Genomic DNA, 18018 nt, shown 5'->3' with positions numbered 1-18018 from the left:
AGTACAGTAGTCGTTGTGGTGTAGTACATAAGCCGTGGTGATGTACTACAGTAGTCGTTTTGATGTAGTGCTTAAGCCGTGGTGATGTAGTACAGTAGTCGTTGTGGTGTAGTACTTAAGCCGTGGTGATGTAGTACAGAAGTCGTTTTGATGTAGTACTTAAGCCGTGGTGATGAAGTACAGTAGTCGTTATGGTGTAGTACTTAAGCAGTGGTGATGTAGTACAGTAGTCGTTTTGATGTAGCACTTACGCCGTGGTGATGTAGTACAGTAGTCGTTGTGGTGTAGTACTTAAGCCGTGGTGATGCAGTACAGTAGGTTGTGGTGTAGTACTTAAGCCGTGGTGATGTAGTACAGTGGTCGTTGTGGTGTAGTACTTAAGTCGTGGTAGTACAGTTATAAACCTTGGTGGCGCATTACAGTAGTCGTACAGGCGCAGTACATTATTCGTGTTGGCGCAGTACAGAAGTCATGTTGGCGCAGTACAGTAGTGGTGTTCGCGCAGTACAGTAATCGTGTTGGCGCAGTACAGTAGTCGTGGTGGCACAGTACAGTAATCGTGTTGGCGCAGTACAGTAATCGTGGTGGCGGAGTACAGTAGTCGTGGTGGCGCAGTACAGTAGTCGTGGTGGCGCAGTACAGTAGTCATATTGGCGCAGTACAGTAGTCGTGGTGGCGCAGTACAGTAGTCATGGTAGCGCAGTACAGTAGTCGTGGTGGCGTAGTACAGTAGTCGTGTTGGCGCAGTACAGTAGTCATGTTGGCACAGTACAGTAGTCGTGGTGGCGCAGTACAGAAGTCGTGTTGGCCCAGCTCAGTAGTCGTTTTAGTGCAGTACAGTAGTGGTGTTGGCGCAGTACAGTAGTAGTGTTGGCCCAGTTCAGTAGTCATGTTGGCGCAGTACAGTAGTCGTGGTGGCGAAGTACAGTAGTCGTGTTGGCCCAGTTCAGTTGTCGTGGTGACGCACTACAGTAGTCGTGTTGGCGCAGTACAGTAGTAGTGTTGGCGCAGTACAGTAGTCGTGGTGGCGAAAGACGGTAGTCGTGCTGGCCCAGTTCAGTGGTCGTGGTTACGCAGTATAGTAGTCATGGTAGCGCAGTACAGTAGTCGTGGTGGCGCAGTACAGCAGTCGTGGTGACGCAGTACAGTAGTCATGTTGGCGCAGTACAGTAGTCGTGGTGGCGCAGTACAGTAGTCGTGTTGACCCAGTTTAGTAGTCGTGGTGGCGCAGTACAGTAGTGGTGTTCGCGAAGTACAGTAGTCGTGTTAGCGCAGTACAGTAGTGGTGTTGGCGCAGTACAGTAGTCATGTTGGCGCAGTACAGTAGTCGTGGTGGCGCAGTACAGTAGTAGTGTTGGCCTAGTTCAGTAGTCATGTTGGCGCAGTACAGTAGTGGTGTTCGCGCAGTACAGTAATGATGTTGGCGCAGTAAAGTAGTGGTGTTGGCGCAGTACAGTAGTCATGTTGGCGCAGTACAGTAGTCGTGGTGGCGCAGTACAGTAGTAGTGTTGGCCTAGTTCAGTAGTCATGTTGGCGCAGTACAGTAGTCGTGGTGGCGCAGTACAGTAGTCGTGGTGGCGCAGTACAGTAGTAGTGTTGGCCCAGTTCAGTAGTCATGTTGGCGCAGTACAGTAGTCGTGGTGGCAAAGTACAGTAGTCGTGTTGGCCCATTTCAGTGGTCGTGGTGACGCAGTACAGTAGTCGTGTTGGCGCAGTACTGTGGTCGTGTTGGCGCAGTACAGTAGTCGTGTTGGCGCAGTACAGTAGTCGTGGTGGCGCAGAGTCGTGTTGGCGCAGTACAGTAGTCGTGGTGGCGCAGAGTCGTGGTGGCGCAGTACAGTAGTCGTATTGGCGCAGTACAGTAGTCGTGTTGGCGCAGTACTGTGGTCGTGTTGGCACAGTACAGTAGTCGTGTGGCGCAGAGTCGTGTTGGCGCAGTACAGTAGTCGTGTTGGCGCAGTACATTAGTCGTGTTGGCCAAGTTCAGTAGTCGTGGTGACGCAGTACAGTAGTCGTGGTGGCGCAGAGTCGTGGTGGCGCAGTACAGTATTAGTATTGGCGCAGTACAGTAGTCGTGTTGGCGCAGTACAGTAGTCGTGATGGCGCAGTATCGTCGTCGTGTTGGCGCAGTACAGTAGTCGTGGTGGCGCAGTACAGTAGTCGTGGTGGCGCAGTACAGTAGTCGTGTTGGCGCAGTACAGTGGTCGTGTTCGCGCAGTACAGTAGTCGCGGTGTCGCAGTACAATAGTGGTGTTGGCGTAGTACAGTAGTCGCGGTGTCCGCAGTATTGTAGTTGTATTGGCGCAGTACAGTAGACATGGTGGTGCAGAGCAGTAGTCGTGATGGCGCAGTACAGTAGTCTTAGAGGCGCAGAACAGTAGTCATGGTGGCGCATGACAGTAATCGTGATGGAGCAGAACAGTAGTCGTGGTGGTGCAGTACAGTAGTCGTGGTGGTGTAGTACAGTAGTCGTGGTGGTACAGTACAGTAGTCGTGTGGGTGCAGTACAGTAGTCGTGGTGGCGCAGTACAGTAGTCGTAATGGCGCAGTACAGTAGTCGTGTTGGCGCAGTACAGTAGTCGTGGTGGCGCAGTACAGTAGTCGTAATGGCGCAGTATAGTAGTCGTGGTGGCACAGTACAGTAGTCGTGTTGGCGCAGTACAGTAGTGTTAATTTTGCTGTACTGAAGTCGTGTTGGCGCATTACAGTAGTCGTGTTGGCGCATAGCAGTAGTCGTGTTGGCGCAGTACATTAGTGTTAATGTTGTTGTACTGTAGTCGTTTTAGTGCAGTACAGTAGTCGTGGTGACGCATTACAGTTGTCGTGGTGGCGGAGTACAGTAGTAGTGGTGGCGCATTACAGTAGTCGTGGTGGCGCATAACAGTAGTTGTTGGCGCAGTACAGTAGTCTTAATGTTACTGTACTGTATTCGTGTTGGCGCAGTACAGTAGTCGTGGTGGTGCATTACAGTAGTCGTGGTGGCGCAGTACAGTAGTCGTGTTGGCGCAGTACAGTAGTCGTGTTGGCGCAGTACAGTAGTCGTGGTGGCGCAGTACAGTATTAGTATTGGCGCAGTACAGTAGTCGTGTTGGCGCATTACAGTAGTCGTGGTGGCGCAGTATCGTCGTCGTGTTGGCGCAGTACAGTATTCGTGGTTGCGCAGTACAGTATTCGTGTTGGCGCAGTACAGTGTATTTATGGTGGCACAGTACAGTAGTCTTAGTGATGCAGTGCAATTCAAACAACCAATTATTTCTTGGAGAAGTGCACACGTATCCGAGTGCCATCAAAAAGGGCACAGTGATTGCATTGGCATATTCAGTAAGGTTGTTGAACCTTTGTTGCGTAAACCACTCAATGGGGTATGCTAGATATTTTGGTATTTCATAATCTGGGAGGTCATCAGCATTTAAATGTCGTCACCCAGGGCTCTCTGGATGTATTTGACTGGACACTGTAATTATTTTCAGACACCACATTTGTATTCCAAAAGTTTGTTTTAAAATAATTATGTTGTTTCAATACAATTAATGATATAAATTTTCGGCCAAACAAGTATTGCGACATTGTGTATGTAATCCAGTCCGTTTTTTTTTCTCATAAAATATGACATAGAAATAAAGATTGTTTACCAGAAACGCGGTAACCGAAGTGAATGATTGTAAATAACATGATGCATCATTCCTCTAAAACTAATGGACAATACATAAAAAGCATCCTTCTCTTTGTCAATGAAAAGCCCCAAAAACAACCCTCTCTTTGTTAATGAAAATCCCCAAAACAGCCATGTCTTTGTAAATGAGAAACCTCCAAACAACCCTCTCTTGTCAATGAGAAGCTCAAAGGTAGCCCTCTCTTTGTCGATGAAAATCCTCCAAACAGCCCTGTCTTTGTCAATGAAAAGCCCCTAATCAGCTCTCCCCTTTTCAATAAAAAGCCCCCAATCAGTCCTCTCTTTGGCAATGAAAAGCCTCCAAACAGCCCCCTCTTTGTCAATGAAAAGCCCCCAAACAGCCCTCTCTTTGTCAATTAATAGCCCCAAAACAGCCCTCTCTTCGTCCATGAAAAGTCCCAAAAACATCCATGTCTTTTTCAATAAAAAAGCCCCTATATAGTTCTCCCTTTGTGCGATTTTGTACGGTGGGATTTTGTCCGCCTCCCACCCTCTTTTTGTCAATGAAAAGCCCCTAAACAGCCCTCCCTGTGTCAATAAAAAGCCCCACAGACAGCCCTCTCTCTGCCAATGTCAAATAAAAAAAATAAAGTCCAATCCATAGCACATATAATTCAAATTAATGACGTGGCTCTTATATTTGCATTCATTACGACGAAGTATGACGTGAACGTCCTTCAACGTCAGTTTGTAAGTGGTTTTTACATTGAGACACGTAGCCTAATAAAATGACGTTTATTAGTAAAAAAATACAATTTATACACCCTCTGTCCGTAGGTAAATAGCCATGATAATCCAACCTGCTTGGTTTCTACGCTATAGGTTGGTTCACTCTCTGTCAATCGTTTGAATGAAATGACGAATAGCAAGCGCCTGGGCCCGGTCTGACAATTGTTCCGGATTGCGTGTAGCAGCACTGATTAACATGAAGTTATCTTCTGCAAGACTTTGACCATAGATAAGCCCGTTTTAACACAACTGTCCACTTTATTTTATTTAAACCGAGCAATGAGGCCCCGAATATGTAGTTCCATTACGTATGCTGCTTGCGACGCATTACCACTTGAGGAACATTGCATACATTCAACGTACGTCAGGCAAATTACTAACGTCTTATTTCAGGTTTAGAGTTTCTGTTTAATATTTGATGATCCATAACTTAACAACGATGAGTTGTTTTTTGAAATATGGCGTTCCTGTTTTTATTTTCTTTAATGGTATCTTTCATAAGAACCATTGTTTTTTTCGGCATTTATTCATCCGTTTTAGAATATAAACATAATATTATTAATTATGGTAAATCTCTTTGGGAGTAAGAGTGCATCCCCAATTAATCCCCATTGTAACGTTGCCTTCATTTACATACACCGACATATTACGGGATGAGACAATACGGTCATCCCGCGATAGGTTTGTATCGATAAGGTCATCCCGCGATAGGTTTGTATCGATAAGGTCATCCCGCGATAGGTTTGTACCGCGATAGGTTTGTATCGATACGGTCATCCCGCGATAGGTTTTTATCGATACGGTCATCCCGCGATAGGTTTGTATCGATAAGGTCATCCCGCGATAGGTTTGTACCGCGATAGGTTTGTATCGATACGGTCATCCCGCGATAGGTTTTTATCGATACGGTCATCCCGCGATAGGTTTGTATCGATAGGTCATCCCGCGATAGGTTTGTATCGATAGGTCATCCCGCGATAGGTTTGTATCGATAGGTCATCCCGCGATAGGTTTGTATCGATAAGGTCATCCCGCGATAGGTTTGTACCGCCATAGGTTTGTATCGATACGGTCATCCCGCGATAGGTTTGTATCGATACGGTCATCCCGCGATAGGTTTGTATCGATACGGTCATCCCGCGATAGGTTTGTATCGATACGGTCATCCCGCGATAGGTTTGTATCGATACAACTACATGCCGATACGATAGTTTCCAGTATCATACAAATACTTGAAGAAAAATACTTAGTATAAGAAATATATCATAATACAGAATCCAGAATGTTTTTTGTATTCATTTTGTTTCCAAAACGTAACTGGTTAAATATTTTATGACAACATTGTCACTATATACAAGAACAAAAAAGAAGAAGTATTTGTTTGAAAAAAGAAAATCTTACAGGAATAGATTCTCATTGTTTAACTCTTTCTAAAATCATATTATATAACATGCTTAAATGTATCTGTGCTATTTGCGACTATTTCTGACTAGAAAACATTTTCAATATACAAACATGTTTGTCTTTTACTAGTATATGTCTTTGTATGGTCTATTGAAATTGTAATTGTTTTGGAATTCGTACTTCAACTTTTGTATGACGCTGTTCCTCTCCACTCGGTTTTAATTACACTCCTGTTACCGCTGCTATACTCATTCACTCTTGGGCAGTTTCTGTCCGTGCCATCGCCAAAATTATGTTCCCTACGTTGTTTATTTCAACTGCCGTCGACGTGAACATCCCTTGTCGGCCTCGTATCGTTTACCTCGTGGTTGTTGTTTCGTCACCTGTGGTCGTTGTTAATAATCATGAGATCGCCGCTGTTGATATTCATGTCGCCGTTTACTTACTAACTACGCCGTCGCCATTAGTTGCTTCCCGTCATTGTTTCAAGAGACGCGGTCGTAACAACACTTCCGGTTCCGTTAGTGGCGCTTTCACCGTCACTGCTCCTTTATCGTCTTTGTCAGTCACCAATCAATGTGTTGTTACTTTGTTTTTGGTGTTTTGTTTTGATTGATCGTCAATACAACTTTGCGTTTGTACATGATGTATGATGTATTTATTTCGTTTAATATTAAAGAAATGTTCAAATAATTGAAAATGAAAGGTTCGCTTAACAAAGCCATAATACGGTTTCGTTCACGTTTGTGACTTGCAAACACCTGGCATGTGGTTTAACAATAACGCAAATAGACGATAATCGTGCACAAAATCCGTTGTTTTTTCGCATATAAAAGATACGCGCAAAAATCCTTAGCTTTGTCATATGGCTATTTATATCTTTAATGCTGATTATGAGCGTACAAAAGGCAAACGTGTTTTTTTTGGAAATTCATGATATTAATTGAAAACATTAATTTGCTTCTATAAAACAGACATTAACAAACAAAAATGGTTTAAGATTGATAACACACGCGCTAGACAGCTAGTCATAACTCCCTGTCCTAAAACCGCGCGATGTCTCATTTAATCGTATTGTTTCATACATGATCAATATATGACGCCGAACAAAACAACTTTTAAGATCTGTTTCGAAAATAGCAGAAAATATGAAACGCCCTTTTTTTTAAAAAAAAGAATAAGTTTCTCGATCGTTTTTTATATGTCCATGTCGCAAAATTATGGTCGCGTGTGACTGTTTGGATTGCGTCACTGATGACGTCACTGAAGACTGTGGCTCCCGGTGCTTGCGCGAGGAACACGTGCGAGCGAATTGATTATTCCAACCTCCCCGTGCAGTCCGTTGACCAGATATTGAAGGTCATGCGATTGCAGTTCAAAAACGTAAACATGACCGGGGTCACGTGCACAGGCGCCGCGCCAAAAACCGCGTGGTATGACGTGGACCACCTGAATGATATTCAACCAAATTCTGCGGACCGTCCGGCCGTCCGTCTGATTGTGGTCTGCTACTACCTGTGTTGGCATTGTTTCTGTGATCTTTGTTTGTTGTCAATATTTTTCAAAGTCTGACTCCATTGTCATGTGGCCCTACTTCGCATGGCAATGTCGCATTACAACAAACGTCGAAAGGCTGATACTGTCAACATAACAACTTAACTGCTCAACGAAACGCCAAACACGCCCGTACTGAATTATTGTTGTATGAATTCCTCGTTAAGAGTCAGTTTCCAAGTGAGCTATATGGTGAACTCCTTTTATTTTATTTAGTGTCACATGACCTGTAAAGTTAAGTGACATGTGACCTAAAACAGTGATTTTTTGTATTTAGTTCACTCCTTGGTGAAATGAATTAAAACATTTAAAGATTGTCAGCCTGTATCTCGAAATACCTCATACAACAATCTTGAATATTATTAGTCTGAGATTCTTAAAGTGCTATAGTTCATATGTATTCATAATGAGAGACCAGTTGTCTGAATCGGAAGAAAGAATGCACTATTTTAAGATAAGTGTTACTTAATTGCACATAATTGAACAGGTCATATGTGCCACAATGAATTAGCAGGGTTTGAAAAGTGTAGATATTTGTGTTCGTTTATTTTATTTCTTACTTAGAATTATATCAATTAGTAAGTGTCAATATAAGTATGAGAATGAAAGTGTATATAAGATGAAGATGATAGCTATGTCCTGCTTCTAGGTGGTCATTCGACTCGAGTGTATGATCCTCATGCGTGGCGTTCATATAGAGGATCAATTTTTAATCACGTTTTAATCACATTATATATTTCGAACAGTATATCAATATTTTTGACTCACTATCAAGTATTAGGTCCTAATTCTCGATTTCACTGTTATATCAATACCGGAACTTTCTGAATGTTAGAATATTGTTCCGTTTGGTATAATAATCGGGATTTAAGGAACGGTTGTGAACCAGTAGTTATACATGTGCCTCACAAAATACGTCCAAAATGCACTATTTCGGACTAGAAACTGATAAATTTTTCTTCCCCCACCCAACATTTTAAACAAATATTTTCGGTTCTGAGTGAGGGGCGCATGCCCCTAAGTTACGCCCCTCTAACATCGAATCCTGGATCCGCACCTGGATGTGCTTAGATATCAACGTCACGAATCACTGTTTGAACGGCTTGCTGACACTTCTTGCGACTATTGAACATGGAATAATAGTAGTTTCACAACGATGTTGCGCAGGTTATATTTCAAAATATCGTAAGATTATGTACTTAGCCTGCAATGTGAATGAGCTGATTCATTGATCAAACAATTGATGATAAGCAGTAGTTATACCATCGAGAACTTCACCCTTTTTTTATAAGGCACGTGTGAGCTGTGTCTGCTTTAGCAACACAGACATATGGACTATAAACAACATAAAAAAAACTTACAAACTTTAAGCAAACCTTTTCATCATCATTGTTTGCATTATATATGAAGCGATTATCTTAGTAAACTTAAAACAAATTCGTTTTACGTTTGTATCTAGAAGTCGACTAGAGATGAAAATATTTGTTGTTTATTTTATAATTTTGAGCACAAAAAACAAAAACAATTATAAACATCCTGCCACGGCAATTACAAAATAATGGAATGTAAATAACAAAATAGCAACCATTATGCAATTAATCACAATGTAAATGATGATGGGAATATGTAACAATGGTTATATCACAAATGTAAAATGTACATTAACATCAAACACACGAACGATAAACTTATTTGAGATGAACCACTTCGCTCGGATGTACCATTGATCTTTTTAATTTGACCATCAGTCGTCTGTTCAGTAGGAATGGCCTTGGTTGTGATCGTGGTTGGGATCGTGGTTGTGGTTGGGATCGTGGTTGTGGTTGGGATTGGGGTTGTGGTTGGGATTGGAGTTGTGGTTGGGATTGGAGTTGTGGTTGGGATTGGAGTTGTGGTTGGGATTGGAGTTTTGGTTGGGATTGGGGTTGTTGTTGGGATTGGGGTTGTGGTTGGGATTGGGGTTGTGGTTGGGATTGGAGTTGTGGTTGGGATTGGAGTTGTGGCTGGGATTGGAGTTGTGGTTAGGATTGGAGTTTTGGTTGGGATTGGGGTTGTTGTTGGGATTGGGGTTATGGTTGGGATTGGGTTTGTGGTTGGGATTGGAGTTGTGGCTGGGATTGGAGTTGTGGTTGGGATTGGAGTTGTGGCTGGGATTGGAGTTTTGGTTGGGATTGGAGTTGTGGTTGGGATTGGAGTTGTGGTTGGGATTGGAGTTGTGGTTGGGATTGGAGTTTTGGTTGGGATTTGGGTTGTTGTTGGGATTGGGGTTGTGGTTGTGATCGTGGTTGTGGTTGGGATCGTGGTTGTGGTTGTGATCGTGGTTGTGGTTGGGATTGGGGTTGTGGTTGGGATCGTGGTTGTGATTGGGATCGTGGTTGTGGTTGTGATCGTGGTTGTGGTTGGGATTGAGGTTGTGGTTGGGATTGGAGTTGTGGTTGTGATAGTGGTTGTGGTTGGGATCGTGGTTGTGGTTGTGATCGTGGTTGTGGTTGGGATTGGGGTTGTGGTTGGGATCGTGGTTGTGATTGGGATCGTGGTTGTGGTTGTGATCGTGGTTGTGGTTTGGATTGAGGTTGTGGTTGGGATTGGAGTTGTGGTTGTGATAGTGGTTGTGGTTGGGATCGTTGTTGTGGTTGTGATCGTGGTTGTGGTTGGGATTGGAGTTGTGGTTGGGATTGGGGTTGTGGTTGGGATTGGAGTTGTGGTTGGGATTGGAGTTGTGGTTGTGATCGTGGTTGTGATCGTGGTTGTGGTTGAGATTGGGGTTGTGGTTGGGATTGGAGTTGGGTTTGTGATCGTGGTTGTGGTTGTGATCGTGGTTGTGGTTGGGATTGTGGTTGTGGTTGGGATTGGGGTTGGGTTTGGGATTGGGTTTGTGGTTGGGATTGGGGTTGTGGTTGGGATTGGAGTTGTGGTTGGGATTGGAGTTGTGGTTGGGATCGTGATTGTGGTTTTGATCGTGATTGTGGTTGGGATTGGGGTTGGGTTTGGGATTGGGTTTGTGGTTGGGATTGGGGTTGTGGTTGGGATTGGAGTTGTGGTTGGGATTGGAGTTGTGGTTGGGATCGTGATTGTGGTTTTGATCGTGATTGTGGTTGGGATTGGGGTTGTGATTGGGGTTGTGGTTGTGATTGGGGTTGTGGTTGGGATTGGGGTTGTGGTTGGGATTGGGGTTGTGGTTGGGATTGGAGTTGTGGTTGGGATCGTGATTGTGGTTGTGATCGTGATTGTGGTTGGGATTGGGGTTGTGATTGGGGTTGTGGTTGTGATTGGGGTTGTGGTTGTGATTGGGGTTGTGGTTGGGATTGGGGTTGTGGTTGGGATTGTGGTTGTGGTTGGGATTGGGGTTGTGGTTGGGATTGTGGTTGTGGTTGGGATTGGGGTTGTGGTTGGGGTTGTGGTTGGGATTGGGGTTGTGGTTGGGATTGTGGTTGTGGTTGGGATTGGGGTTGTGGTTGGGATTGGGGTTGTGGTTGGGATTGGGGTTGTGGTTGTGATCGTGGTTGTGGTTGGGATTGGGGTTGGGGTTGGGATTGGGGTTGGGGTTGGGATTGGGGTTGTGATTGGGATTGGGGTTGTGGTTGTGATCGTGGTTGTGGTTGGGATTGGGGTTGGGGTTGGGATTGGGGTTGTGGTTGTGATTGTGTTTGTGGTTGTGATTGGGGTTGTGGTTGGGATTGGGGTTGTGGTTGGGATTGGGGTTGTGGTTGGGATTGGAGTTGGTTTCACAGTTGGAGCTTTGGAGCCCACTGGATACAAACAGGAAGTACCATTGTGCGTGACCTTGTCAAACATGTCGGACATCTGCTTGATGCTGGTCATCACTTGCGCCATGGAGGCTGCGTCAAAGGCCTTCGGTACGGGAGAGCAGCCGTCCGCGGCCTCTGTCACAGGTACCGCCACGCATGCACGCACTATCACGTCCATGTGTATCTCCGCATCTGACAAAAACGACAGAAGATTAAAATACTAAAACAAAATTTTATTAATCCTCTAAGTGTAAGTGTACGTGCCTCGTAAATATATTGCACCAGTCGATCGTAACCACGGCCCCCTAGGTCCGGGGAATAGTGGGGACTTTCGGTCCAGACAAAGGTAAAATCATCACCCTGCGGGCACAAACTGCTGGTAAAATGCCCGCCAAATGCACCCGCACCCCGGCATACATAGGTATTTCCAGCTATTTTCGACGCAAATCTGAACCACCGCATTCACTCGGCACTGCCGGGCCACCTAGAAAATAACAACACGGCCCATTTCCCCCGATATCCCCGGTATACCCCCCGACCTTTAGGGAGGACGTGTTTAACCATCTTTTCAGAACGGAAAAAACTGTTGCTAAATTCAGATGTTATCTTCTTAAGAGCGATTTTAATATGTTTGTTATTACAATTGACTATGCAAATTTGTTCATGAAAATTAACATAATCAACGTCTATCTTCGGCTGTTCTTCAGCATACCTTGCGTTTATTTTCAACCAAGAGACGACCCAAACTGAAGTTTGTGATTTTTACCTGGTATGACGCCTGTCATTCCAACGGCGTGGACGCTGTACGCGACGTCGTGGCATTTGTTGATTGTGCCGGGGAAGGCGGCCAAACAGGTGCTGGGCGGGACAGTGTTGTTCGCACATGCGCGGTTTGTTAGGTTCATGGATTTCAGTATGGTTGTCATCATTTGCGTGGCTAATGCGGCATGTTCTTGGTCTGCATGCCGATATGGAAGCACTCAGAGCAACCTGTAACCATCAAGTAATAATAAAGACACTATTCAAGCAACTTAAGTACTGAATTCATTCATTAGCATTACTGACTTTAATTAAAATTTATCGCCTATTATATGCAATGAATTTTAGGTCGGACTGAAAACACGATGATATGTTTTACTGACTGTTCGTTAAGCTTCTCTCAGACGTCAAAAACGTTAAAGGCCTAGTTTAAGGAATGTTTGGCATGACAATCCCCTGCTGTGTATCTCCTGCTAATTGCACTGATGTAACAGTAGGGGTCAATTTCCTGGTTATTTGTTTATTGGCTCAGGGCCATTAAGGGTCCATTTCTATAATAAAACCTCAAAATCTGCAAAACAGGCCTTAAAGTGTAATACTGTTTATTATAAGGGCAAATAAATCTTACCTTGAGCATCGGTCGACATTGTCACCGCTGTATATTAGGGGCGGTGGTGGTGCTTGTGGCAACAGGAACAGCGGTGGTGCTTGCCGCCGTTTCTGAACCATTGGCGCTTGTAAAGCACTGCTCCCCGGTGTAGTTGACAGTGTTGAGGCGCGATGTCATCCGAGCGAGGACGGCCCCAAGTTCAGGATTGGAGGCACTCATGTCTTTCACATCCATGCACGTGTCCGCCTCCGCCACCGGACGCTCTGCGCAGCTCCGTGACACGACATTCACAGCCATACCAGCGGCTACGTTTAGATATTTTAATATTTAAATACGAACCAAAAGGAGTTCGAAATAAGTCACCTAATTTTGCTTTTAAAGCTGATTGATGTTCTTTCTCAATGTCTGGCATAATTTAAATGGATTGTTTACCATCCCAAAGAGTTAAACAGTGAACACAACATATAGTACATTACACTGAACAGTATACCATGGATGTTTTATGTTAGGACCCTACCTGCTGAACCCATAGACCCTAGAGTGTTTTTACCCTAGATAAAAACAAATCCGGTTATCCGAGTTTCAGATGTTTTTAATCATTTGTATTGATTACAATGTTTTGACTGGACTTACAAAACAACAACAACAACAACAACAACAATAACAACAACAACAACAACAACATTAAATCTTACTTACTATTCCTAACATTTTGAGACCGTTTTCCCTAAATGTAGATATTTGTTCAATGGCCTTTACAATACTATCAAGAATTTCAATTTGTACTTACTCGGTAGGATGGTTGAGAAACCGACCCCTATCGCCTTGAAGACGAAGGTCTCACACTTGGAGCGGTTACCGGCCCCGGGGGCGGGACAGGGGTCGGGCAGCAGGGTGTTATACTGGCACTCGGGGTTAGAGAGGTTGAGGGAGGCAAGCAGTCCGCCGATAATGCTCTCGTACACAGATGGCATGTTAGTGAACGTGTGGTCCATGTGCATACACTGGGGGCATTCTGTAGGCGAGGCAGATAGAGTGGTGGAATTAGTGAAAAGACATTCAGAAACTATTTAGTAAATAAGAACGCAATTATTAAGTACATTTAAATTTATAACAAGAGAAAAACAAAATTGTGAACAAAATAACAAAGGAACTAACGAACGAACGGACGAACACTCAAATAAACGACAATAAATAAATAAATAAATAAATAAATAAATAAATAAATAAATAAATAAATAAATAAATAAATAAGTAAATAAATAAAAATAAATAAATAAATAAATAAATAAATAAATAAATAAATAAATAAATAAATAAATAAATAAATAAATAAATAAATAAATAAATAAATAAATAAACGAAATTGATAGGATATTTACGTACGTATGTTCTCACTGCTGACAAGAATTAATGCAAGCACAGATGCAAACATGATGCTATACACTCGAATATCCATTTTAACTTATAACGTATAACGTGCTTTTGTTTTAAAAATAATCAATCCAGAACTCCTCGAATTGTCTTAAGTCCGCTTGTCTTAAGTATACAGTGTAAACTGTTGTTTTCCTACTTCAACTCTCCTTATATATACATCTATCAACACACAGCGGTCATGGTGATTTCTAAATCACAGGTCTAAGAAACGGTGTTGCACCTTGATTTTGAATACGTAGCATTGCGAAACGTAACGCTGACGGAACAAGCCATGCGTGGATGCAAACACTGACAGTTGATAGTTGCGTAACAAGCTATAAGGAATGACGTCACCATTACGTCATATGTACTTCCGTTGTGTGGAAAATTCTCAATAAAAAAAAAAGTTCTTATGATTGATAGACATGTTTTCACATGCTCAATACACTGTAAATCAAAACTATCATCATTCCTGAAACTTTTATACCTTAAGTATCTATTCTTGCTTGATTTATCATTTAAAGTAGAGATTAAAGCATAAACCGCTGACCTATAGTTGAAAGGTCATTTTGGAAGATCTGTCATGGCGGACGGTGCAATTTTTAGAGTTTGTTTTTCAAGTGGAGTGATTTTTCTTAGGAATAACTTGACCCCCCTTTTTTATTGGCTTAAAAGGTAATTTAAAGCTTGTACTTTAAGAATATATGTGGTTATCATAGCCTGCATTCGCTCGAAATGCCTTTAAATGTTGTCTGAAAATTATAATTTTACATTGAATTATATAGGGAATAACAATGTTGGTGTATAAGCATAAGCCGGGGAATTTCACCCAGCCTTACTGTAGGTAGATTGTCTATTATCACGTAACCCTGCCGGGGATTCGCTTTTATTGTTTCCCAATCGTAGAATGACTTGTATCATAGTAACCTGTCGGGGATTGTCTATAACAACGTTACCCTGTTGGAAAATTGCTTTTACCATGTTACCCTGTCGGGGAATAGCCTTTACAATGTTACCCTGTTGGAAAATTGCTTTTACCATGTTACCCTGTCGGGGAATAGCTTTTAAAATGTTACCCTGTTGGAAAATTGCTTTTACCATGTTACCCTGTCGGGGAATAGCCTTTACCATGTTACCCTGTTGGAAAATTGCTTTTACCATGATACCCTGTCGGGGAATGGCTTTTACCATGTTATCATGTCGGGGAATGGCTTTTACCATGTTACCCTGTCGGGGAATGGTTTTTACCATGATACCCTGTCGGGGAATAGCTTTAACCATGTTACCCTGTCGGGGAATAGCTTTTACCATGTTAACCTGTCGGTGAATAGCTTTTACCACGTTAGCCTGTCGGGGAATAGCTTTTACCATGTTACCCTGTCAGGGAATAGCTTTTACCACGTTAGCCTGTCGGGAAATAGCTTTTACCATGTTACCCTGTCGGGGAATGGTTTTTACCATGTTACCCTGTCGGGGAATAGCTTTTACCATGATACCCTGTCGTGGAATAGCCTTTACCAGGTTACTATGTAGGGGGAATGGTTTTTACCACGTTAGCCTGTCGGGAATGGCTGTTCAGATGTAAGTATTTGGGGAAACGGCTTTTACGACGTTGGCCTGTCGGGGAACGGCTTTTACCGCTTTATCCTGTCGGGAACGGCTTTTACCACGTAAGGATGTCAGGGAATGTCTTTTACCACGTTCGCCTGAGGGAAAATGACTTTACCACGTTCGCCTGTCGGGGAACGGCTAATATGAACTAAGGCGCTGCCTCTACGGGCTTGAAGTGTTATTGCCGGACACTTTAATTTTACTTAATGACTAAGTGAAACATACTAGGAGTAAAAAGGAAACGTTTTTTTTTGTATATGTTAATAAAACGTTTTAAATAACAAGCAGTTCTGTTGCTGTTAGCAATTTATTTAGTGAATACGCAACAATCTTCAATAATAGTGTATACATTATATATAATGCATTACTCTATATTTTATATGAAGTTTAGAGTTATTCTTCTTAATTAACTTAAATAAAGCTACTATGCATTTGAGATTAAGTACACAAACGCATTTGAAGAATATATTACAAACAGAAAATAAATAAAAAACAAGAGCTGTCACAGAGACAGCGCGCATGACTATTCCGCCGCTTTTCGGTGTATGGACTGAAAAGTTTTGGAGAAGCATGCATTGATCATTGTTATATTAGATTTCAATGCAATACATGATGTGCTGAGATATTTACATAAATTGAATTGGAAAATATTTGTGGTGGTAGGCAAACATTAACATAAATTGTAAGTTGAAAAAGGGGCATAATTTTGTCAAAATGCTTGATAGAGTTACTGCCTCCTGTGTACAGGTTTAGGGCATGAACAAGCGTGCAATGTTTCAAAGCCAGATGTCAATGGACTTTGGAAATATTTGAGGTGGTACCCAAACTTACTTATAAATTCTAAGTAAAAAATGGGCATAATTCTGTTGAAAATATTTGAGGTGGTACACAAACTTTAACATAAGTGGTAATGCTGACGCTGACACTCGGGTGACTAGGATAGCTCTCCTTATTCATCGAATAGTCAAGCTCAAAATGAAAACATATCAATAATGTTGCACTGAAATATATTACAAGCAGGGGTAATTATAATTTTATAATTTTAACTAGAATTGAACGGGCAAAAATCTATTTATATATTTAAATATGATGGTAAAACATGGCAAAACATTTAATCAATTACTTATAATTATGATTGTATATGAACAATATGTAGCCAAGCAGCTCTGGAAAATTGTCTGCAAAATATCTCAGTGAGAATACAGAATATATTCTTATTTGTTTGTTACAAAAACACACCACACCCCGCCAAAAAAAGTTGCAAAATGTTAATTATGAACAAATGTGTTGTTTAGATTTTAAGGGCGTTTACAATTCTGCTTTAATTACAGAATAATCTTAACGATGCTTTCAATAAACTTTAAAATAATTTGTGTTTGCAATGACAAATCTGACAAACATCATGTCTAATGATCAAAATTATTTAAATTTCAATAAATGAATATTATAAACAGCTTTGCTAAAATCAGGTATAAACCAAAAGACATGTGACAGTTAAATATGCAGCAATACATGTATTTTTACAGATCACCAACAGTGACCTTTTTGTCTTGCTTTTTGATAAAAAGGTTGTTGTTTTTTACATCTGGCGGGAAATAAAATTGTATGAATAAATTAATGTTAAAATTTTCTAACTTTTAAAGGCCTAATATGGTATGACCTCTTATGAGGTATATTCTAAATGAAGCATGAAAATAGTCAAAACCAATTGTTCATATCATGGGACTTTCAAGACCCAGTGTATTAAAGATTAAACTTATCAAGGTGTAATTACAAACAAATGACTTCTAACCCTCGCATAATGTTAAACCCACAGGGTGATCTAAAAAGAAATGATAAATTGCAATTACAATCAACATTTAACAGAGCTGAAAATATATTCTAAATTTAGCAACTATATAGAATATACAATAAAAGTAATCAAGTCAGTGATATTGTTGGAACACACCCAAATAAGAACCCAGTGAAAAACTGTCAGCTGAGCTCACTAAGCACTATTTCATATATTTTTTATATTTGTTGAGTGTACCAGCCAATAGAGCAAGACCAAATTTCAGTTCCAAAACCATTTATATATAAAATCATTGAAACAATTAAAATGATTATATTATATAATTTATACAGAATGACATCATGAGGCTATTAAACTATTCACATATGTTAATATGCACAAATTAAGGCTACAGTTATCTACTATTAATTTATATAGATTTGAAAAAATGCTTGCAATATGTACAGTGTCAAATTATGTTGATAAAATTCAGTGTTCTCAAAAGCACAATCAATGTTTTCTGTACTGACAGCTGGATCTTCAATGTTTTGAACATGTATATCAGTTCGGCAACATACAGTGATCTTAGATTCATTGAGAGTTAAAACACCATAACTACATTACACCAAACTGGTGTCTTCTTGAAAAAATCATGAATAAAAGAAACCGAACAAACCAGCAAAAACTGAAAAGTATCTGGTTTTAAATGCTAAATATGGCACAAAATTAACAGAACAGAGTT

General features: G+C 41.5%; 1 protein-coding gene across 1 annotated transcript; it reads right to left on the bottom strand.

The window, feature by feature from the left end:
* Positions 1–8833: 8833 nt before the first annotated feature.
* Positions 8834–14140, bottom strand: LOC128243649 (mucin-2-like). Its single transcript, XM_052961524.1, has 5 exons — positions 13865–14140; positions 13269–13493; positions 12497–12783; positions 11876–12099; positions 8834–11301 (listed from the first exon to the last, which is right to left on the bottom strand). Exons 4-5 carry the CDS (start codon positions 12036–12038, stop codon positions 9002–9004), a joined length of 2463 nt encoding a protein of 820 aa, XP_052817484.1. The 5' UTR covers positions 12039–12099; positions 12497–12783; positions 13269–13493; positions 13865–14140; the 3' UTR covers positions 8834–9001.
* Positions 14141–18018: the final 3878 nt, after the last annotated feature.

Source organism: Mya arenaria, chromosome 8, assembly GCF_026914265.1.
Source record: "Mya arenaria isolate MELC-2E11 chromosome 8, ASM2691426v1".
NCBI classification, from domain to species: Eukaryota; Metazoa; Mollusca; class Bivalvia; order Myida; family Myidae; genus Mya; species Mya arenaria.
The sequence above is the reverse complement of the archived record's forward strand: the minus strand, read 5'-3'. Positions and strand labels throughout refer to the sequence as shown.